Raw genomic sequence first — 25,465 nt, forward strand, 5'->3', positions numbered from 1 at the left:
GATGTCCTGGTATGGAACACCTCATCTTGGGCACAGATTACTTTATCATCGTAATTTTTTTGCATATCTTTTATTTATTATTCTTTATCTCTCCACGTCATCATCGTCTATATATCTCATTGCCCTTATCCCTAACCAGTCTGAAGAAGGGTCTCGACCCGAAACGTCACCCATTCCTTCTCTCCTGAGATGCTGCCTGTCCCGCTGAGCCATTGAGTGTGATGATCTGGGCTTTCAGAAGTCCTGAAAAGGTTTTTACCCAAGAATTATTAAACAACATTAGAACATTTGCAATTGATGTTAAAATGATCGTGTTTGTGAGGTTTGGTAATGGAAGAAAACAGATGAAGGTTAAATGCGACATTTTCAGACTTGGACGGTACCACAAGAATCAGTGCTGGGATACCAACTGTTCCCAAGGTATATTGATGATTTTGTGTATAAAATATCCCAAAAAGAAATAAAGTGCTGGAGTAACTCAGCGGGTCAGGCAGCATCTCTGGAGAATATGGATAGGTGACGTTTTGGGTCGGGACCCTTCTTCAGACCCTTGTGGGTTTTTTTGCAAACCAGTATCTGTGGTTCCTTGCTTCTATAAAATATCCGTTTTCATTAAGATGCGAACTGGGGATAATCCAGGAAATTATAGGCCTAAGAGCCTTGATTGAGTCTTTGAGGAAATTAAAAAAGGTGAGTGATGAGGGTAGTAGGTAGTAGGTGTTGTCTACATAGATTTTAGTGAGACATTTGATAAAGTCGCTCTTGGTAGGCTGATCCAGAAGATTAAGATGCACGGGATCCATGGTGACGGTTGTTTGGATTCAGAACTAGCTTACTCAGAAGTGATTTTTTTGTGGGGGAAGGGTGTTATTCTGGCTGAAGGTCTGTGACATGTAATATTGCTAGAATCCTGATGGGTGTAAATGTAGATGGGTTGGTTAATAAGTATGCAGACAGCACCAAATTGGTGGAGGTGCAGACAGTGAGGAAGGCTGTAGAAATGGGCAGAAAATGGCAGGATGGAGTTTAATCTAAGCAAGTGTAAGATGTTTCATGCTGGGAAACTGAATGGAAGGGGAAAATATACAATTAATGGCATGATCCATAACAGCATTGATATACAGAGGGATCAGAATCCAACTCCATAGATTCCAGAATGTGGCAACACAAGTAGATAGAGTGGTAAAGAAGATATATAATGTGCTTGTCTTCATCAGTCGAGGCATTGAGTGTAAGAGTCAGGAAGTCCTGATGCAGCTTTATAGGACTTTGGTAAGGCCTCAGTTTGGAATATTGCGTGCAGTTTTGATCGCCCCATTACATATAGGATGTAGAGACTGGAAAAGCTGCAGAGAAAGTTTACTGGAATGCTGCCTGGATTAGTGAGTATTAGCTAAAAGGATAATTTAAACAAATTTGGATTGGTTTCTTTGGAATGTTGGTGGTTCATGAGAGACATAGAAACATAGACCTGATAGAAGTATATAAAATTGAGAGGCATAGACACACTCAATCAGAATTGGGGAAATTACAGGATCTGAAATCTAATAAATCACTAGGAATGAATACACTGCAGCTTAATGTTTAGTTTAATTTATTATTATCACGTGTACCGAGGTGAAAAAAATGTGTTTGCATGCCATCCAGTCTAAGAAAAGACTATACATAATTACAATCAAGCCGACAACAGCGTACGAGAAAGGATGAATGGTATAATATTTAGTGCAAGATAAAGTCCAATTAAAGATAGTTCAAAGGTCTCCATTGAGATAGATGGGAGGTCAGGACTGCACTTGAGCTGATGAGAGGATTGTTCAGTTGCATGATAACAGTTGGGGAAAGAACTCCCTGAATCTGGAGGCATGCATTTTCAAACTTCTGTACATTTTGCCTGATGGGAGAGGGAAGAGGAAGAGACTGGATGAGACTGGACCTTGATTATGCTGGTGGCCTTGCCGAGGCAACATGAAATGTAGATGGAATCAATGGAAGGGTTTGAATGAGGAGGCAATGGACTATGTGTGCCCTATTACTATCTTCCAAATTTGCGTATCTTGAATGGTTGCCATGATTTGGAAGGTAGCAAATGTATCCTCACATTTAAGAAAGGAGAGGAAAGAGAAAATCAGTAATGACATACCAGCTGGCCTAACATAATTACTTAAGAAATTGTAGAATCCTTTAAAAAGTAAATTTAGAACATAAAGATAGGAATGGTAAAAATGGATTAATGAAAAATAATCCTCTGCCCAAGAAAGTTGTGTGCATTTAAGATAGTGATCAGTGCATTTTTTGATTTTAAAGGAATAAAAGAACATGGGGTTAGTGCAGGAAAGTGGAGCTAAGGTAAAGGAATTAACCATGATTATATTAACTGCATGTCTTTGGATGCGGGAAGAAACTGGAGTGTGCAGTAGAAACCTATGTGGTCACAGGGAGAACATGCAAACTCAAGGTAAAGGAACAAGGTAAAGGGAACTCAAGGTAAAGGAACCATTAGGAGGTAGCGACCACAACATGATAAGTTTTAATCTGCAATTTGAGAGGAAGGAGAAATCGGATGAGTCGGTATTGCAGTTGGGCAAAGGGGACTGCAGAGGCATGAGGAAGGAGCTGGCCAAAGTTGATTGGAAAGTGACCCCAGCAGGGATGACAGTGGAACAGAAATGGCAGAAATTTCTGGGAATAATCCGGAAAATGCAGGATCTTTTCATTCCAAAGAGGAAGAAAGATTCTAGGGGAAGAAAGAAGCGACCGTGGCTGACAAGGGAAGTCAAGGACAGTATAAAGCTAAAAGAGAAGGCGTACAACATAGCAAAGATTAGTGGGAAGCCAGAGGATTGGGAAGCTTTTAAAGAACAACAGATGGTAACAAAAAAGAAAATACGGGGAGAAAACGATGAAATAAGAAGGTTTGCTAGCCAATAATATAAAAGAGGATAGCAAAAGTTTCTTCGGTTATGTAAAGAGCAACAGAGGCAAGAGTGGACGTTGGACCGCTGGAGAATGATGCAGGAGAAGTGATAATGGGGAATAAAGAAATGGCAGAGGAGTTGAATAACATTTTTGCATCAGTCTTCACAGTGGAAGACACCAGCAACTTGCCTGAAGTTCAAGAGAGTCAGGGGTTGGAAGTTAGTGGAGTGGCTATTACCAGGGAGAAGGTGCTTGGGAAGCTGAAAAGGCTGACGTTGGATAAGTCACCTGGGCTGGATGGACTGCACCCTAGGGTTCTGAAAGGGGTGGCTTTAGAGATTGTGGAGGCATTGGTAGTGATATTTCAGGAATCGCTAGAGTCAGGAGTGGTCCCAGATGATTGGGAAATTGCCAATATTACCCTGCTGCACAAAAAGGGAGCAAGGCAGAATAGTGGGAACAATAGGCTGGTTAGTCTGACTTCGGAGATCGGTAAGATTTTAGTCCATTATAAAGGATGAGATTGCGGAGTACTTAGAAGTTCTTTTAGGAAGGAGATGAGGAGGAATTTCTTTAGTGTTGTGAACTGTGGAATTCTTTGTCACAAAGGCTGTGGAGGCAAGGTCAGATTAATAAGTTTGCAGATAACACACAAGTGGATGGTTTTGAAGATAGTGAAGATGGTTGTGCAAAATTGCAGCAGGACCTTGATCGATTGGCCAGGTGGGCTGAGGAATGGTTGATGGAATTGAATACGGAGAAATGTGAAGGTGTTGCATTTTGGGAGGTCTAACATGGACAGGACCTACACAGTGATGGGTCAGACTCTGGGGTGTGTTGTAGAGCAGAGGGATCTAGGAGTGCAGGTACATGGTTCCTTGAAGGTGGAGTCGCAGGTAGATAGGGTGGTCAAAAAGGCTTTTGGCACATTGGCCTTCATCAGTCAGAGTATTGAGTATAGAAGTTGGGAGGTCATGTTGCAGTTGTATAAGACATTGGTGAGGCCGCATTTAGAGTATTGTGTTCAGTTCTGGGCACCGTGTCATAGGAACGATGTCAAGCTGGAGAGGATTTACGAGGATATTGCCAGGAGGATGAGGGGTGATCTTATAAAAGTGGATAAGATTATGAGATGAATAGATTGGGTAGATGCACAGAGTCTCTTGCCCAGAATAGGTGAATCGAGGACTAGCGGACAGGCTTAAGGTGAAGGGGAAAAGATTTAATATGAATCTGAGGGGTAACATTTTCACACAAAGAGTGGTGGGTGTATGATACAACCTGCAGGGGAGGTGGTTGAGGCAGGGACTATCCAAACATTTAAGAAACAGTTAGACAGGTACATGGATAGGACAAATTTGGAGGAATATGGACCAAATGCGGGCAGGTGGGACAAGTGTAGCTGGGACATGTTGGACGGTGTGGGCAAGTTGAGAAGGATGAGGGGGAGGAATCTGAGGAAGGATGTGCTGACTCTGGAGAGTGTCCAGAGGAGGTTTACAAGAATGATCCCAGGAATGAGTAGGTTAACCAATGATGAGCGGTTGTCGGCACTGGGCCTGTACTCGCTGGAGTTTAGAAGAATGAGTGGGGACCTCATTGAAACATACAGAATAGTGATAGGCTTGGATAGGGTGGGTGTGCAGAGGATGTTTCTACTAGTGGGATAGCCTAGGTCCAGAGGTCATAGCCTCAGAATTAAAGGACGTTATTTTGGGAATGAGATGAGGAGAACTTTCTTTAGTCAGAGGGAAATTCTTTTCCACAGAAGGCTGTGGAGGCCAAGTCAGTGGATATTTTTAAGGCAGAGATAGATACATTCTTCATGAGTACAGGTGTCAGAAGTTATGGGGAGAAGGCAGGAGAATGGGGTTAGGAGGGAGAGATAGATCAGTCATGATTGAATGGCGGAGTAGACTTGATGGGCTGAATGGCCTAATTCTCCTATCACATGACCTTATGAAGGGCCTGTTTCCACAATGTATAACTCTATGACTCTATAACTGGTGAAGCAGGCGCAAGCAGCCGAATGGGCGACATGCTTCTATTGCGTATGATTTTATGATAAACATCCTTCAAAGAATGTAAGTTTGCAATACAATTATTGAGTAATTTCAAATGCTGTATATACAGGATATTTGGAAATTGGTTGAATTTAAACTGTTTCCAAAGACTCTCCCACAAAATTTTATTTTCCATGTTTTGGTCTGTTTAGACTAATTTATATTTCTTGATAGCTTAGGTAATCAACAACCGGATATTCATTTTAAAATGAGCGTGCAGGTCATCATCGTAGAATTTTTGGTAAATTATATTCACAAAAGTTAAGAACGGATTTTGAAGATAGTTATATCCATATGATTTCACATTATTCTCACTAATCTTATTGAAAAAATAACTTTTCAAAGTGAATTAGTTTGTATTTTGTAACTCTTGAGAGAATACTCAAAATACATTGATGCAAAAGGTATTTTTTGCTAAACACCTTTTTTGCCCGCTTCGAAACTGGCAACACCACCTTGAGTGGAAGAACCCCAGCCGAGGCGGAGGGACTGGTCTTGCAACTGAGCACACAGGAGGTACAATGCGCTCTGCAAAGGCTCAACCCACGCAAGGCTGCAGGCCCGGATGGAGTTCAAGGAAGGGTACTTAGGGACTGTACTGAACAGCTGGCTGAGGTATTCACCAGGATCTTTAACCTGTCACTATCTCTGGCTAAGGTCCCCAAGTGCCTGAAGTCGGCTACCATAGTGCCGGTGCCGAAAAAAGCAAAGATCACCAACCTGAATGACTACCGTCCGGTTGCCCTAACTCCGATAGTCATGAAGTGCTTTGAAAGGCTGGTCCTCTCACACATCAAATCCAGCATCCCTGACTCACTGGACCCACATCAATTTGCATACAGGGCAAATAGATCCACAGAGGACGCCATCTCTCTGGCTCTTCACACTGTCCTGACTCACCTGGAGAGACAGGGCACGTACGTGAGGATGCTATTCATTGACTATAGCTCTGCCTTCAACACGGTCATCCCCACCTAGCTCATCACCAAACTCCACCAGCTAGGCCTCAGCTCGTCATTATGCGACTGGATCCTGAACTTCCTGCTGGAGCGACCGCAGGCAGTGAGAATGGGCCCGCACCTGTCCTCCACTATCACCCTGAGTACCGGCACACCACAGGGCTGTGTTCTGAGCCCCATTCTCTACTCCCTCTTCACACATGACTGTGTTCCTGCATTCAACACCAACACCATTGTCCAGTTTGCAGATGATACAACGGTGATCGGGCTTATCACCAACGGAGGTGCAGAACCTGGCGGACTGGTGCTCTGATAACAACCTGTCCCTAAATACCACCAAGGAGCTGATCATCAACTTCCGTAGGTCACATAACGGCGAATACGCCCCGATCTTTATCAACGGGGACAGTGTGGAGAGAGTGTCTAGCTTCAAGTTTCTGGGCACTCACATTTCGGAGGACCTAAAATGGTCCAATAACACTGCTGCGCTGGTCAAGAAGGCACAGCAACGACTGTTCTACCTAAGAACACTGAAAAAGTCTGGTCTACCCCAACAACTGCTGACGACATTCTACCGCTGCACCATAGAGAGCATCCTAACACATGGCATCCCTGTGTGGTACCTCAGCTGCACGGAGGCAGAAAGGAAAGCTCTTCAGCGGGTAGTCCATAGAGCTCAGAGGACCATCGGAACACAGCTACCAGCCTTGGAGGGCATCTACAACACACGATGCCTCAGAAAAGCCACCAGCATCCACAAAGACTCTTCACACCCCTGCAACAGTCTGTTCGAACTCCTTCCATCGGGCAGACGATACAAGGTCTTCTACGCCCGCACCTCCAGACTCAGGAACAGTTTCATGCCCAGGGCCATAGCTGCTATGAACCGGTCCTGCTGAGCCGGATGGTCACATCGCACAGTGATCCGGCACAGATCTACTTGCACTTTATTCTGTCTTAAAACTGTTACAATTTGTTTCGTTGGGTTGTTGTTGTTTAAATTATTTAAATTATTGCATCGTATGAGAGGCGCATTCCCAATCTCGTTGTACCCCTGTACAATGACAATAAAGATATATTGTATTGTATTTGACCAACTTCAAAGACAAGTCTGATTCACATATTACATATCTGCAACGTATTTTAATAATCTGCATTGAAGGATTAAAGAAATTGAAGCTCATAGTGTTAAAACTGTTACCGAACTATATAACTAATATTTGTTAAACTGATCCAACAATAAATGGAAGTGCTGAATAGTAGCCCAGTGGTTATGATAGTACATCGGCTAACGAGACAAATTGAATTCAATAAATCTAATAATTTGTATGCTGTCACTGGAATTAATTACATGGACCAAAATGACTGCAGATACTGGAAAATGGAGCAGCAAATAATCTTCTGGAGAAACTCAGTGCATCAAGCAGCAACAGGGTGGGGAGAGGGGGGAGGGAGGAAGAATTGTTGCCTTTTTAAGGTTAATGCCTTGCATCGAGAATAAGAAAGGGGAGATGGTCATTAAAGCACCACTGTACAAACATCTACATCCAACACATCATCTTTTGACATTTCCTCCAGCTGCAAAGAGATCCCACCACATCCCCTTTTCTTTCTGCCCTCTGTTTGGATCACTATCTCTGTGATTCCTTGGTCTGCTGATCCCTCCCCTACTCTCCCTTCCTGATCCCTGACAGTTTCACCAGCAACTGTAGGAGGTACAATACTTATACCTGCGGTTCCACTCACCACCATCCACGGAGCTAAATAGTCATCCAGGTGAGAAAAAGGTTCATGTGCACCTCCTCCATCCTTGGTTACTACATTTGGTGCATTCAATACCACCTCTACACCTGTGAGACAAAGCACAGACTAGGTGACTGATTTGCAGGACACCTGCGCCCTTTCCACAATGGCCATACCGAGCTTTTCACTTTACATCTGTACATGTAACAATAATCAACATAAACAAGTTCATTTTAGACAATAGACAATAAGTGCAGGAGTAGGCCATTCGGCCCTTTGAGTCAGCACCACCATTCAATGTGATCATGGTTGATCATTCACAATCAGTACCCCGTTCCTGCCCTCCCCCCATACCCCCTGATTCCGCTATCATTAAGGGCTCTATCTAACTCTTTCTTGAAAGCATCCAGAGAATTGGCCTCCACTGCCTTCTGAGGCAGAGAATTCCACAAATTTACAACTCTCTGAGTGAAAAAGTTTTTCCTCATCTCCGTTCTAAATGGCCTACCCCTTATTCTTAAACTGTGGCCCCTGGTTCTGGACTCCCCCAACATCGGGAACATATTTTCTTCATCGAGCTTGTCCAATCCCTTGATAATTTAATATGTTTCTATAAGATCCTCTCATCCTTCTAAATTCCAGTGAATACAAGCCCAGTCGTTCCATTCTTTCATCATATTACAGTTCCGCCATCCCGGCAATTCACCTCATTGACCTTCGCTGCACTCCCTCAATAACAAGAATGTCCTTCCTCAAAATTGGTGACCAAAACTGCACACAGTACTCCTGGTGTGATCTCACTAGGGCCCAAGGGCACAAGGGCACAAGGACCTCTTTGCTTCTGTACTTAACTCCTCTTGTCATGAAGGCCAACGTGCCATTAGCTTTCTTCATTGCCTGCTGTACCTGCTTGCTTACTTTCAGTGACTGATGAACAAGGACACCCAGATCTCTTTGTACTTCCCCTTTTCCTAACTTGACACCATTCAGATAATAATCTGCCTTCCTGTTCTTACCACCAAAATGGATAACCTCACATTTATCCACATTAAACTGCATCTGCCATGCAGCTGCCCATTCACACAACCTGTCCAAGTCACCCTACATCCTCATAGTATCCTCCTCAGAGTTCACACTGCCACCCAGCCTTGTGTCATCAGCAAATTTGCTAATGTTACTTTTAATCCTTTCATCTAAGTCATTAATGTATATTGTAAATAGCTGCGGTCCCAGCACAGAGCCTTGCGATACCCCACTAGTCACTGCCTGCCATTCTGAAAGGGACCCGTTATTCCCTACTCTTTGTTTCCTGTCTGCCAACCAATTTTCTATCCATGTCAGTACCCTACCCTCAATACCATGTGCTCTAATTTTGCCCACTAATCTCCTATGTGGGACCTTATCAAAGGCTTTCTGAAAGTCCAGGTACACTACATCCACAGGCTCTCCCTTGTTCAATTTCCTAGTTACATCCTCAAAAAATTCCAGACGATTAGTCAAGCATGATCGTAAATCCATGCTGACTCGGAACGATCCTGTTACTGCTATCCAAATGTTCCGCAATTTCTTTTTTTATAATTGACTCCAGCATCTTCCCCACCACTGAAGTCAGGCTAACTGGTCTATAATTTCCTGTTTTCTCTGTCTCTCCTTTCTTAAAAAGTGGGATAACATTAGCTACCCTCCAATCCACGGGAACTGATCCTGAATCTATAGAACATTGGAAAATGATCACCAATGCGCCCACGATTTCTAGAGCCACTTCCTTAGGTACCCTGGAATTCAGACCATCAGGCCCAGGGGATTTATCAGCCTTGAGTCCCATCAGTCTACCCTACATCATTTCCTGCCTAATGTGAATTTCCTTCAGTTCCTCCGTCACCCTAGGACCTCTGTCCACTAGTACATCTGGGAGATTGTTTGTGTCTTCCTTAGTGAAGACAGATCCAAAGTACCTGTTCAACTCGTCTGCCATTTCCTTGTTCCCCATAATAAATTCACCTGCTTCTGGCTTCAAGGGACCCACATTTGTCTTAACTATTTTTTTCCTCTTCACATACCTAAAGAAACTTTTACTATCCTCCTTTATATTCTTCTCTAGCTTACCTTTGTCTAGCATACAATTGCTAAAGATGTGTATGCTTGGATATGTGACCAAATGCTAATGAATAATTCCCAAATGGGAAGACTCATGGTAAGAATTGTGTCTGAGAAATAATTGTGTCAAGTCAGGGCTCAATTCACAGCTAAAAAACAATGATAACTGGGGAGAAAAAAACACAGTCAACCCAAGACAATAAATGTTCTTATCTATTATCTTTCTAGATCATAAGACGTTGGTGTAGAATTAGGCCATTCAGCCCACTTAGTTTCCTTTACTAATCAATCTTGGCTGATCTGTTTTTTTCCTCAACACCATTCTCCTGCCTTGTCCCTGTAACCTTTGATGCCCTTTCTAATCAAGAACCTGTCAACCTCCACTTTAACAATACCCAATGTATTGGTCTCCACAGCCGTGTGCGCCCATGAATTACACAGATTCACCATCCTCTCGCTAACAAAATCCTCCTCATTAAAGTAGACATCTAGCTTTAATGTTTATTATAATATTTGTATCACAAAATATATCAATCTTTCTCCCCCAAATTATCCATGTGTTTGTTTAAAAGACTTCATTTGAATTATAATTGCTGATTGAGGATACTAAATTAACAGATTTTAATCTAGGGACACCTATTTCTGGAATTTTTTCTAACATCTCAGAGTTTGAAAGAGTAATAGGCTCATTTGCTGGTACAAAATGTACTCTACATATCAGTTTATATGCTTACTTTTAAACCTCTTGGCATTTGCTTTTGCATGAAAGCTGTTTATTGCTTTGCACTCCATTCAACCAAACATTGTCACTTAATTGCATGAACCAGTGGAGTGGTTTATGTTGTGTAGGAAGGAACTGCAGATACTGGTTTACATCAACAATAGGCACCAAATGCTGGAGTAACTCAGCAGGACAGGCAGCATCTCTGGAGAAAAATTCCTTTGGGTCGGGTCCCTGCCTCAGACTGAGAGTCAGGGGTGAAGGAAACTAGAGATATGGATGGGAAAGGTGTGAAAACGACAGATCAAAGCAGACAATATTCAAAGAAATGTAGAATGATTCATTGTTGGTTGAGGGGAAGGTGACTACGAGGCATACAAACAGTAAAATTAATCAGGAGGACAGTGAAACTAGTCGGACAACGAGGGTGGGGGAGGGATGGAGAGAGAGGGAAAGCATAGGTTACTCGAAGTTAGTGAAATCAATATTCATACCGGGTTGTAAGCTGCCCAAGCGAAATATGAGGTGCTGTTCCTCCAATTTGCATTTGGCCTCACTCTGACAGTGGTGGAGGCCCAGAACAGAAACATTATTTTGGGAATGGGAGAGGGAGTTAAAGTGTTTAGCAACTGGGAGATCGCGCAAGCCTAGGCAGACCTGCATTTTTCTATATTTCTGTATATCATGTTCAGGAGTTCAATAACATGTTCATAACTCTTTTACTCTTCCTTGGTGTTTTCCATTCAATAATCTGAAAAATTAAGCATTCAATATATACAAACACACAATTATTATTCTGTAAATATTGCAGTGTTTTTTAAATATTGTATCAGAAATACAATGTGTTGAATTGTTTATAATCCTACTTAAATAATTAAGTCTTTTGGATCACAGTTTACTTTTTTCTTCCCCACTCAATAGATTGTTCCTAATTATAGTCTTTGGCACTGTAATTTTACATAACCCGCTAATTCCAATTATAGCTCTAAGATGAATCAAGTGATACTAGGAAATAAATTAACCAGATTATATATACACTGATTGCCATGTGTTTTAAAATGTGGCTATTGAGTAAAATGGGGGTTGTTTGTTGTTTATATTTTATTTCGTACATATAAACACAAAAAAGGATAAAAACAAAACAAAATAACAATTAAATGAAATGAACGATAAACCTATACAGAACTCAATGAATAAGTTCTCATAAACAACACAAATTAAATCTTACATGTTCGAAAAGGAGTAGGAGGAAGTAGGCACTTATTTATTCCTACCCCTTCTCCACTACATCAATTAATTCACAAACTTTATCTCATCTATATATACATACACAAACATATACATACATATATCCATACATTTGCCACATACATACATATATACACGATATGCACACACGCAAACATACATATATGCAGTTTATAAACAATTATCCAAATTCTTGTACAACGTGAATATCACACTGTGTCAATTAACTAAAACTTAACTGTCATCAAAGCCCTTTCTCATTCTTATACCTCAGGAAAATATTTTTTTTGTTTGTAGATCTTCTTGAACCGAGTAATGTTTGTGCTTTGCTTGAGTTCCACATCCAAATCATTCCACAGTTTCACCCAACAGATTGAAATACACATAGTCTTCATAGTTGTACGAACACAAAGATCCTTTAAATTAAACTTTCCTCTCAAATTATAACCACCCTCCCTGTCAAAGAACATGTTTTGTATATTACTTGGTAGTAAATTATTTCTTGCTTTATACATTATTTGTGCTGTGTTAAATTCTACTAGATCCATAAACTTCAAGGCATTTGGCTTTAAAAATAAATGAGTAATGTGACTATGGGATGTATATGTAATTCTATCCCATTTGACTATCACCAGTAAAGCAAAGCACAGGGAATGTGAAGAACAAGGTGGAGAGTTGGCTGGACATAGGAGTTCCTCAGAAGTTCAGATTATGGAACTGCAAATATAAAAACTGTACGGTCGGGCCAAATTGTCCAGGGAACATTAATGCAGGGTGAGAATTTGATCAGCCAACATCAATTAATGATGTGAATATAAGAATTTATGATGGAATAATTGGATCTCTCACAGAACAATTGAAATTTAGAACATTTGAAATTTGGAACTCCTTCCCTCAAAAGCTATAAATTCAAGATCAATTAACATTAACAATTTTTTTACCTTGTATAGTTACATTATAAATTAAATTGCACAATTTTTTTAATGGAATCTGAGATGCCAACTAGCACTAGAGCATGATTATAGTGGTTTCATGACATGAAGAAATATTAACAAGTGTTAGTTTGTCTCTAGTTTCATTTATTAATGTGGACAATTAAGAATTTGTAATTGAAATTTTATAGCAAGCATCTCTGCCGAAACGATTTAAATGGACATGACATTTAATTTTGTAATGTATTCTAGGTATATTTGGAGAGAATTTGGGGCTTAAATTTTTAGCTGATAAATATCGTACAGGATCACCTACAAAGATGGGTTATTGATTCAAAGCATTTTGCTCCTCTAATGATTTGGATTGCTGTAGAATGTTTCTAATATTTGCTCTTCGGTAGACTCTTAATTTGTGTGAACTGTACCAAAGACAACAAAGATTTCTCCAAAGGTTTTTGATTGACGCAAGGCCTCGCATGTCACAGGCCCAGAAGGTTACATGTCTATTTTATATTCAACCCGTGCTGGTCAAATTATACATCTATATACTAAAACTCTTGTTTGTTTGTTCCTGAACTGTAGCCAAAATCATACACGATAGCGTGACAATTTTAGGCCCACCTTACTCACCGTCGTCCCTTTGGTGCTAATGGAAGAAGTTTAATTGAAATCAGTGTTATATTTTTTAAGTTATTCACATTTTAAAGTTTAAATCTATCTCCTAGGGAGGGAGGGAGGGGGGGAAGGAGGGAGGACAAGGGAGGTTGAGGGGGATGGAATGGGGGAGGGAGGGAAAGGAGGGGAGGGGGGAGGGTGCTGCACCAATGCAGGAGAGGTTTGGGCCCAACGGGTCCACTTGGTCTAGTACAACATAAAAAGACAGTACAGCACAGGAACTGGCCCTTCGGCCCACATTGTCTGTGCCAAACATGATGCAGTCTCATCTGCCTGCACATTATCCATATTCCACCATTCTCTGCACATGCACATGCCTATCCAAAAGCCTCATAAATGCCACTACCATATCAGCCAACACCACTACCGCTAAACAGGCCTAACTGAACATAAACCCAGTGAAGGGAGGTGCCCACTTGATAACCCCAATGATATACTAGCACTTAAATGCCCAGTTTTTGTTGTCCCAAAGTTTAACTATGTAAAGGCATTTTAGATTCTCGTGTGGCATTGGGATTGGGTTTCTTGGTTAAACATTAACTTGTGTGTTTGTTAACTTGTCACCATCTTTGTAGGTGATCCTGTATGATATTTATCAGCTAAAAATTTAAGCCCCAAATTCTCTCCAAAAATACCTGTGATGGGACAACCCTCCCAACACAGACATTGATATATTGAATCTCTTCTGCATGAAAACATCATGTGCAAATGCTCATAGATCCTTTTGTGCACCCATTTGTAATCTCTCTTCAATTAGATAATAGCCTGTCTTTTGATTCCTCTAACTGAAGTGTATGACCTCAAAGTTTCCGACATTAAACTCTGATTTGCCTAGTCATTACCCGCACTACCCATGTCCCATTGCAGAGTACAAATATCCTCATCACAGCTCTCCCATCCATTTTCGTTTCATCGACAAACTTAGATATCTGATACTCACTTCCCTCCTCAAAATTATTGATATAGGAAATAGAAACATACATTACAGCTAATCTTACCTTTTAAAATAAAAGTCATTTTTAAAGCCTGATTTTTTTTCCCAAAACCATACATATATTTCAATCCATCTATCGGTGCTTGGCTGTATAGTTCAACTGGTTAACAAATGTAAAAGTTACAATTCTGCAGGAAGCTATTAGACCCATTGAGCCTGTGCAGGCTGTCTGCAAGAGCAATTAAATCTTTCTGTTCCCAGCTGCAACTCTGCCTTACATTGTCCCTCATGTATCTATTCAGTTGCCTTTTTAGAAGGAATTCTGTGAAAGTAATAAATGTATTTGCTTCCACCACCTTTGAAGATAATAAATTCCAGATCATGACTACTCATTGTAAGGTTTTTCTTCATCACTCTTGGTTCGTTTGATATTCACTTTAAATCGTTGTGTTCTGGTTCCTGCTCTTCCTGCCAATGGAAAGTTTACTTTGTCTAGACCATGATCTTGAACACCTCTGTCAAATCACTTTTAAACTCTCTCTGCTGTAGGGGGATAAAAATGAATGTCTCCAAGCTCCAGGTAGTTATGGTCCACATCCCTGGAACCATTCTACTTAATCTTTTCTATGCTCTGACATTTGCAGCCTTCCAATGGTGCAGTGACCAGAGCTGCAGCAATATTTCAGTTGGAGTTAAACTACTTTTCTGCAGTGGTCACTTTACAAAATCAATTAAATGTGCATTGTCTTGTGTATTTTATTTGTGAAGTAATAATCTGACGTATTATATGCTGTTCCTGTTTTAACCTTGATGTGTATTAACTTCTAAAAGTCTTTCATTTGTGGTTAAAAAACATCCTGATAAACCCATACTACCACATTTCTACTCGTTAAAAAGTTAAAAGAATTTCAAGTACATTTTGTGTTGAATTTATTGTTTTAGGAATTTAATCATTTTATTATTAGCTCCAAGTGATTATTTTTTCCACAATCTATCAGTTAATAAAAGGCGAGCTTAATGCAACAAAACATTAATTTGCAAAATTACTTGACACCTATGTTAATCTGTGACAAACTATTAAGCTATTTATGAGAACAGCAGCCTTGGGGTGTTTTAAAGAACACTGGTTTGTTTTTTTGGTGAACTTTAAGATTGGCAAGATTAAATGTGTTTATGCTGAAGAATTCTGTGTTTTTTCTCCTTGTTGCCACAACATCAGTGATGATTTGTAGTTGCCTCTGCCTGAGTGACAGGACAAAGCAGGAATGCTGTCAAAATCACCTTCAAACTATAGAATGGTATTTAGTGACAACAGCTGGAGTAGTATGATATCTGCCCTTCCGTAGTGCCTGTAGGCAACATCAGTCAGCATCTGATATACTACAGTCAGTTTCTAGTACTAGAGAAGCGACTTAAATGAGTTAGTACAAAGATGAAGAGTATTGCTGACAGCTGTGAAGGATCATCCAACAAAAAAAAAGAGATGATTATAGTTGGTCTTGGCCTCAACAGTCCAAACAGCTGGATTCGATTATAGTATCTCAAATGCATGTTGCAAAGCAGGCTGGTTTCACAGCTGTTCTCAAGCTGTTTAAAAGCCAGACATTTTTGGGAGTTTTGAGTGGCTGGGTACAGAGGGAAAAGAATAGAAAGTATGAGAATAGCCCTACAATCCGAACCAGGTGCCAGGATACCCTTAGAGAATTAGTTACATCGAGCCAACAGCAAATCAAGTAACATCAGGTGGTGCAATCAAAAACTTCATCCTTTCCCATGAGTACACTTTGTGAAACTGTACTAATCGATGAAAGATTGCTATTGGCGAAAAGATCTGCAATTCCATAAATATTTTGATTTTAACCACCATACAATTTCAGGGTAGATGCAAATGCTCTTGCAAGTCAGAATTTGAGCTGGTGTGTTTTAATTTTGAGTGTCATTTGTAAGCCACCAGTAGATGCCGCTTTGAAAAAGTCCATAAGAATCCACCAACTCACACTTATATGTCAGCCTGTAGTTAAGTTGATGGCGGTGGATGTAGTAATAAGCAAGGGAAGTCACAACTTTCTTTGGGGAGTCAAGGGAAGTTCTCAGCTCCTCTTTGTTCTGTGTCTTCAAAAGTAAGTTATCAGATTTCATTATGTAAATTTATGAATTTTCCACTTACTTCTTGTGGTCATTTCAGCCACTTAACTGCAGTCGGCATTTATAATTGTGGCCAGGGTGTTTTAATGAAAATGGGACAGAATGCAAAATGCTCTGTTATAAGGACTGCCCAATCCATTGCCACCAATTGAAGTAGTTAAAATTTCCTTCCCTCGACAATAAAAGATTTTGGTTGCTACCTTAAGGGACCTCTTAAGAACTGTTGATTACTTTATCTTTCATCACATTTTCTCAGATGCAGTAATTCCTTGATTTACGGTGGTTTGATTTACAGATTTTTACTTTAATGCCATTGACTCTTTGGAATATATGTCTACAATAACAAAGCTACACATAGGAATGTTCTGTATTGAAATGTGAATAATGCATTTTGCCCAGCCTTTTTGATTAATGAAATTTTGCATAATGAAACATTTTGAGGCATTAGTATCAGGAACTACTTTCCAATGAGTCAGATTGTCCTTGAACCAGCCAGCTGCCCAGGCTCACTGACCACCCACAATTCTTTTGTAAATGTATAGGGCTGAACAAGCTGAACCTTTACACCCTCAATTGGCATCCAATGAGGTGGAATATGTTTCACATAGTACATAACCTTCAGCCTGTTAATACTCATAAGGTCATAAGTGATAGGAGCAGAATTAGGGCATTCAGCCCATCAAGTCTACTCCGCCATTCAGTCATGGCTGATCTATCTCTCCCATCTAACCCCATTCTCCTGCCTTCTCCCCATAACCCCTGATGCCCATACTAATCAAGAATCTATCTATCTCTGATTTAAAAAATATCCATTGACCTCCACAGCCTTCTGTGACAAAGAATTCCACAGATTCACCAAAGTTCTCTGACTAAAGAAATTCCTCCTCGTCTCCTTTCTAAAGGAGTATCCTTTAATTCTGAGGCTATGACCTCTAGTCTTGGACTCTCCCACTAATGGAAACATCCTTTCCACATCTACTTTATCCAAGCCTTTAACTATTCGGTCGTTTCAATGAGGTCCCCCTCATTCTTCCAAACTCCTGTGAGTACAAGCCCAGTGCCGTCAAACGCTCATCATGTGTACTGCAAATACTGCATCCTTTTCTTGAGTTCTTACTCTGGAATTATCTGATACTCTTTGACCTCATAGGCTGTAGAAAGCATTTTAACATTTGTTAAATGAATATGAGATTAATGCATAAAATAAAATAATTTTGAAATGTATGTATTTAAAATTATATAGATATAAATTTATCAAAACATACTAAATACTAAATAATAATGAAAACGTAAATGTTCAAATAAAGTAAGATATGTTTTCATTAGTAAGTTTGCAGATGACACCGAAGTAGGTGGTATCGTAGGTAGTGAAATTTATCAAAAATTACACCGGATCTTAATCAGTTGGGCATGCGGCCTGAGAAATTGTTAATGGAGTTTAATCCAGATAAATGTGAGGTGTTGCATTTTGAGAAGTCAAAGCTGGGTAGGACCTTCCCAGTGACTGGAAGGACCTTCGCAGTGAATGGCAGACCTGGCACACCGCGGCCTGCAAGTGGACGTTGCCAAGCCGGCATCCTCGTAGGACCCAGCGGATTACTGCCTGGAAGAGAGAGCCCACAGATCTGTCTTCTGCTCGTCCCCCAAAGACAAGAGACCGGGGAGGATGGAGCTGGTGATGACGACGGACACGACAGACAATGAACAAGATCAGTAGGAGAGTGAACCAGGGTCTGGCAGAACGCGCCACTGGAGAACAAATGGACAGACAAGGAGAAGACGTTGTTCGCTGGTCGATCCACATGTGCAAAGAAGGCGACGTCTGGAGTCCCACAGCAGTCTGGGGCTTGCCTGGATCGGGCACTGCTCATAACAACTAGAGTGCGGACTGGACTTTGAAAATGGCACCAAAACATGGTGCCTCTTGCATGTGGTCTCAGTGGGCAATTTCTGTACAATTTGCTACTCGGTATCGGACATTTGCTTAGGTATGGTAATACTCTACTGGACTGTTTGTAAGAAAAGAATTTCACCTTGAGTATGCACATGTGACAATAAAAGCACCATTGAACCAGTGAAGGGTCATGGGGAGTGTTGTAAAGCAGAAGGATCTAAGAGTGCAGGTGCATAGTTTCTTGATAGTAGTGTCACAGGTAGGTAGGGTGGTCAACAAGACATTTGGTACATTGGCCTTCAGCAGTCATGGTATTGAGTATAGAAGTTTGGATCTTATGTTACAGTTGTACAAGACGTTGGTGAGTCCACATTTGGAGTATTATGTTCTGTTTTGGTCACCCCGCAATAGCAAAAATGTTGCTAAGCTGGTGCAGAAAATATTTGCAAGGATATCGCCAGGACTTGAGGGCCCGAGGTATAAGAAGAGATTGGGCAGGTTAGAACTTTATTCCTTGGTGTGCAGGAGACTGAGGAGTGATTTTATGGAGGTGTATGGTTATGAGAGGAATAGATAGAGTGAATGCACAGTTTTTTACCCAGAGTAGGGGAATCAAGAACCAGAGGACATATGTTTTAGGAGAGAGGAGGCAGATATACAATAATAGGAACCTGAGGAGCAACTTTTTCCACAGAGAAGGTGGTGGCTATATTTAACGATCTGCCAGAGGAGGTAGTGGAGGCAGGTAACGAGCAGGTGGGACCAGTGTACATAGGGCATCTTGGTTGGCATGGGAAAGTTGCGCCGTGTCTATTTCCATACTACATGATTCTATGATCCTAAGTTAGTTCAGTTTAGTTTATTGTCACTTGTACCAAGGTACAATGAAAAGTTGTTCTTCCATGAGGTCAGCATCTTCTCATCTTAAGCCCAAGCCCTATAGTTTTAGAATCTTCAACCCTGCGAAAAATACTACGATCGTTCACTCAGTCTCCGCGCTCCAAAGTCCTGGCCTATCTAACTTTTTCCGATCACACAACCCCAGATAACATCCTGGTGAATTTCTTCTTCATTTTCCAACTTGATGATATTCTTCTATAGCTGGTTTACCAGAACTGCGCCATACTCCAAGTGTGGTCTCACCAATGACATACAGCTGCATTATAATGTCCCCACTTTTGTACTCAATACCCTTCCCAATGAAGTCAAGTGTACCAAATGCCTTCCTCACCGCACTGTCCACCTGACTCATCACCTTCAGGGACCATGCACCTGCACTCCAAGATCTCTCTGTTTTGCAACTTTCTTAAGGGCTCTAAATTCTGTCCTGTGCAACATCTCACACTTATTAGAGTTAAATTCCATTTGCCATTCCTTGGCTCTCCTTCCCGACTGATCTAGATACTGTTACAATAGGATGTAACAATTGTGAACTTAAATATCCTTTCTCACTATACCACCAATTTTGGTGACATCTGCAAATTTATTAACATTAAAGGCCTTGCTAAAGTCCATTCTAACAATGTCCATTGCCCTGCCCTCATCAATCCACTGGCTGACCTTCAAAAATCTCTTAGCAGATTTGTGAGCCACAATTCTCCCGCACAAAAGCATGCTGACTATCTCTACTCAGTCCGTATCAATCCATATGGCGGTAGATCCTAAGAATCCCCTCCACCAACATTTGCACCACAAATGCCAGGCTCACCAGCCTGTAGTTCCCTGCACTTCTTAAATAAGAATACAGCATTCCAGTCTTCTGGAACTTCACCTGTGGCTAAAGGTGATGAAACTACCTCTGCAATTTCCTCCCAGCTTCCAAGAAGGTCCAAGGATGCACTTGGTCAGGCACTGAGATTTATCGACAATGCACTTTAAAATTCCTGATAACTCCTCTTTGGTAATTCATATCTGATCTGACATCTCAACTCCAATGCCTCATCTTGCTCTGATATGACGAAGAAATACCTGTTAATCAAGATGCCTTTAGTTCTGCATTTGTTCCTATATTAGAACTTGAGTAGGGAGTAAACGTTAAATATTGGGAAAGACCTTTTGTGCTGAGCTAATCCTTTTCCTCAGTGCTGCACATAAAGTCACAGAATGGCAACTCCAGGAACAGCCTCCACATCCGCTGATTCTATTGTATCAGTCTGAAGAAGCGTCTCGACCCGAAACGTCACCCATTCCTTCTCTCCCGAGATGCTGCCTGACCTGCTGAGTTACTCCAGCATTTTGTGACTAAATACCTTCGATTTGTACCAGCATCTGCAGTTATTTTCCTACACTATTGTATTTCCTCGATACATCCAAAATGATTACTTTCACATTTGAAAGTTTTCAGAGTTTTTTCCTTCAAATTGTGTTTAAATGTTGACTTCCCATATATGTCAATGACTGAACATTTCTGCAGAAGCGTACCATTATTGAATTTGGTATAAATGCAAATATGGTAGTGTGGTCTGTATAGTTAAAGGCTCACAAAAATTATCAGCTTCAGAATGTTGAAGATCAAAGAACTCCAGGTTCTGGAAATCTGATATAAAGGCCAAAAAAAAGGCCATATGTTAAAAGAGGGAATCCTGGAATGTCAACTGTGTTTATTTTTACACAGATGCTGCCTGAATTGCTAAGTGTTTTTAGCATTTTCTAGTTTTATTTTAGGTTCAGAATGTATATGTTGTATGTTTATTCACAAAATGTCTATACTCGTCATTATCTTAATCTCTAGAGCAGGGATCTCCAAACTATGGCCCGTGGGCCATATCCGGCCAGCCACGAGATTTTATCCGGCCCGCAGCTAGCTCTTAGACAGCAGGGATTGGAGGCAGAAGCTGCCAGCGAAGGTTCGCCAGAGAGCGGACCGCCACCGACCCAGAGCCGGGACAAGGCGAGAGATCGCAGCGTCCCCTCGAAACTTCCCTCCTCGCCGCCACTGCTGCTGCTCAACCTGGGGAGAGAGAGGGGGGAAGTCAGGGTAGAGGGAGCAGCGGGTAAGAGCGGGAGCGCGGGGAGGGTGTCAGCGGGTGCTGCTCCCTCCCTCTCTCCCTTTCTCCTTTCCTCCCTCTCTCTTTCCCAGAGCCAGCGAGATCTGCGCTGCTCCTCCAATCTCTTCTCTGGCCCCGTCTCCCTCGAACGCAGCAAAATACAAATAAACACAAGTGAAACATACCTTCTCGCCACCGCCGCTCACCCCGAGGATGCGGTGGTTCTGAACAACAACTACACTTGTGTTTGTTCTTATTTTGCTGCGTTAGAGGGAAACGGGGCCGGGGAAGAGAGTGGAGCAGCGGCGCAGATCTCACTGGCGCTGGGAGAGAGAGAGAGAGAGGAAAGAGAGAGAGAGAGAGAGAGAGAGAGAGAGAGAGAGAGAGAGGGAGGCAAATGGCAGCGCTCCTTCACCGGACCCTCAGACACACACCTCCTCCCTGTGCTCCCGCTGCTCCCTCTACCCCGACTCTCTCCCCCCCCCACTCTCTCCCCTCCTCCCCACTCTCTCCCCTCCCCCCCACTCTCTCCCCTCCCCCCCACTCTCTCTCCTCTCTACCTCTCTCTCTCTCCCCCCCCTGTGGTGGTCACTGTATTTTTTCTGTTTTATAAATAATTGTATACCTACGGTATATATATATTCCAATATTTCAAGCTCTTTTAAAAAGTTGAATATTATTTATTTGTTGCCATATAAACCTAATGTAAACTAACCTAATCTAACCTAACCTAGTTTAACCTTTTCAAATCTAATCGAACGTAACCTAGTCTAAACTTTTTTGAGTTCATTAAATTTATAAAACTCACACAAATTTATTTTTCCCTACGGCCCGCGAAAATTTGCCAAATATATAATGTGGCCCTCATGCTGAAAAGTTTGGAGGCCCCTGCTCTAGAGTAATGAAAATAACGATTTGGAGGAGAAACGTTTTTAAAAATGTGCACCGTTAGTAACAGATAGAGGGCACAAGGAACTCCAGATGCTGAAATCTTGCATAGAACACAAAGTACTGGAGTAACTCAGCTGGTCAGGCAGCATCTTTGGAGTACATAGATCAGCATCATTTTGGGTCAGGAGCCTTCTTCAGATCCGAACCGTCAGCTATCCGTGTCCCCCCAGAGATGCTCCAGCACTTTGTGTTCTAAGTTAGTAAGAGGTATTCTTGTAAAAGAAGAACTTCATAGCCTTACTTCCAAATATATAATCAGTCTTTCTGTTCCATATTTAAAACTTATTGTTGTTCTGGGAGGCTGCTTATTATGTTTCTACTTTATTATTGAAGTTATCTTAATCTACTTATAGCCTTTGAATAAATAATGATACTCTAGAAATTGATACATGAGAATTTAATGTGAATTATGGCATTGGAGCAGATCTTTTCATACCAATATCTGATATCGGTAAACTGTTCCAATCTTCTTGATCTTCATTTAAGCTGATGATGAATGATTATCTGCAAAATAGCAACTTTATTTTATTTATATGCAATATGCAATTAATATCAATGTGATATCCCTTCAGTTTTATTGTATGGCACAACATAGTCTAATCAGAGGTGTCCACACTAAGACAAATATATACCAAATTCTGAAGAAGGGTCTTGACCCGAAACGTCACCCATTCCTTCTCTCCAGAGATGCTGCCTGACCCACTGAGTTACTCCAGTTTTTTGTGTCTATCTAATAATAATAATAATATAATAATATTCATTTATTGTCATTGCAACGAGTACAACGAAATTAAAAAATAGCCAATCCTGACGGTGCGTATAAACATATATGCAATAAATGCAAATACAAATAAATACAATTATATTAAGTACAAGATTTTTTAACGGTGTTGCCTAGTGCAAAGGTATTGTTCAGTTCTCGTATGGCCCTGGGGTAAAAACTGTTCTTAAGTCTGTTTGTTCGGGATTTGATCGACCTGAAACGTCGACCAGAGGGCAGATGAACAAACAGACGGTGGCCGGGGTGGGATGGATCTTTTATTATTTTGCCTGCTCTACTGAGGCAGCGTAGGCTGAACAGGTGCTCCAGGGAGGGCAGTGAGCAGCCGATGATCTTCTGGGCCGTCGTGATGACCCTCTGAAGGGCCTTCCTGTCCTTTTCTGAGCAGCTGGCATACCATGTGGTTATACAGTATGCCAGCACACTCTCGATGGAGCAGCGATAGAAGGACAACATGAGCTTCTCCTGCAGGTTGGTTTTCCTGAGGATCCTCAGGAAGTGGAGTCTCTGCTGTGCCTTCTTTACTGTGGTGATGGTGTTGGTAGACCAGGTAAGATCCTCTGCGATGTGCGTACCCAGGAACCTGAAAGCGGGTACCCTTTCCACACAGACCCCATTGATGTAGAGTGGGTCGTATTCTACACTGGTTTTTCTGAAGTCAATTATAAGTTCCTTTGTTTTGGAGGAGTTCAGGACAAGATTGTTCACTGAACACCATGCTGCCAGCCTTTGGATTTCATCCCTATAGGCTGTCTCATCTCCTCCTGAGATGAGTCCAACCACAGTCGTGTCATCCGCGAACTTGATGATGGTGTTGGTGGGATGGGTGGGGGCGCAGTCGTGAGTGTAGAGGGAGTAAAGGATGGGGCTCAACACACAGCCCTGTGGTGAGCCGGTGCTCAGTGTAATTTACCAGCATCTGCAGTTCCTTCTTATACATATCACAAATTGCCTTGGCTTTGATGGAAGAATGCTTGGTATCACAAAAAAAAAAGTTTGCTACTGAAAATCTATACCCACAATATTAACTGTACAATGCTTTCCATGATTTCATCATTGCAATTAAACATGGTTTGGATTTAAAAATCTGTGCTTATTTTTAGTTAAATATTGTAAATATGTGTCAGTTAAATTTGAAGTTGATTATTCTCTCCAAAAGATTCCTAAAAATACCATAAAGCAGATTGGTCTATAAATGCCTGGTTTAATCCACGCATCGTCTGAAGAAGGGTCTTGACCCAAAACGACACTCATACCTTCTCTCCAGAGATGCTGCCTGTCCCACTGAGTTACTCCAGCATTTTGTGTCTACCTTCGATTTAAACCAGTATCTGCAGTTCTTTCCTACACATCATCTTTTACATTGTATAGAATGTATTTGCCTCCAGAATCGATTAAAAAAAAAATATTTTTTTAATTTAGTTGCAGAGACTGAACCAGCTCCAAATAATGCACTGGGAGAATATCTAAATGAAAGGAAGAAATATGAAGAATTACGCAGACATAAGCCAAAGAAAGGACCAACCCGTGAAGAGCAGGTAATGGATCTGCTTCAAAGATTTTGAGCATGTTTTTAACAGTGCTGTTAAGGAAACAGCTCGGTGGGCAACTTCTTCACACAGAGGGTGGTGGGTACATGGAATGAGCTGCCAGAGGTGGTAATTGAGGCAGATATTATAACAACATTTAAAAGGCATTTGGACAGGTGCATGGATAGAAAAGGTTTAGAGGTTTATGGGTCAAATGTGGGCAGGTGAAACTAGTGTAGATGGGACATTTTGGTCGGCAGGGGCAAGTTAGGTTGAATGGCCTGTTTCCATGCTGTATGACACGATCACTCTAAAGGTACACTCTCAATATTTTTACGATGAAAATGAATATACAGGTAGTTCTGCTATACAGCTATAACATCACAGTTGCATTTCTGAGAAACCTTGTGCTATGGAAAATCATATTCTAAAGATAATTATGTCAATGGGGATAGGTGGTTAGGAGCTAGAGGGTTTTAATAGAAACTAGACCAAGTCTCCTGCATTGGTGCAGCAGCCACTCCCTCCCCTCCCCACTCCCTCCCCTCCCCTCTCCCCCCACCACTCCCCATCCCCTTCACCCTTTCCCCCATCCATCCCCTCCCCCCGACCCATCTCCCCTTCCCCTCTTCCCCCCCCCATCTCCCTTCCCTGCCCTCTCCCTGCCCCCTCCCCTCCCCCCCCGGTCCACCCTCCCCTCCTCCCCCTCCACCCCTCCCCTCCCTCGGCCCAACCGTGGACCCGTTGCTGGGTGGGGATTCCCCCTGTAGCCGTGAGCGGGCAAGGGGGAACAGGGAAAAGGCACTGACCTCAGCCCCGTTTCTCCTGCGGGCCGGGCGTGGAGCCGAAGCGTCTCCTGCAGCTCGGCTGCGATCTGCAGTGAGCGGCGG

General features: G+C 41.7%; 1 protein-coding gene across 1 annotated transcript in view; it reads left to right on the forward strand.

Annotated features, from left to right (window-relative positions):
- The window catches only part of cwc27 (CWC27 spliceosome associated cyclophilin), a 74,735-nt gene that overhangs the window by 4,353 nt on the left and 44,917 nt on the right, over positions 1 to 25,465 (forward strand). The window contains exon 3 of the mRNA XM_078416941.1: positions 24,469 to 24,584. Within this exon, the coding sequence (XP_078273067.1) occupies positions 24,469 to 24,584 (116 nt within the window). The remainder of the gene's footprint in view (positions 1 to 24,468; positions 24,585 to 25,465) is intronic.

The sequence above is a fragment of the Rhinoraja longicauda genome, chromosome 1, assembly GCF_053455715.1.
Source record: "Rhinoraja longicauda isolate Sanriku21f chromosome 1, sRhiLon1.1, whole genome shotgun sequence".
Lineage (NCBI taxonomy): Eukaryota > Metazoa > Chordata > Chondrichthyes > Rajiformes > Arhynchobatidae > Rhinoraja > Rhinoraja longicauda.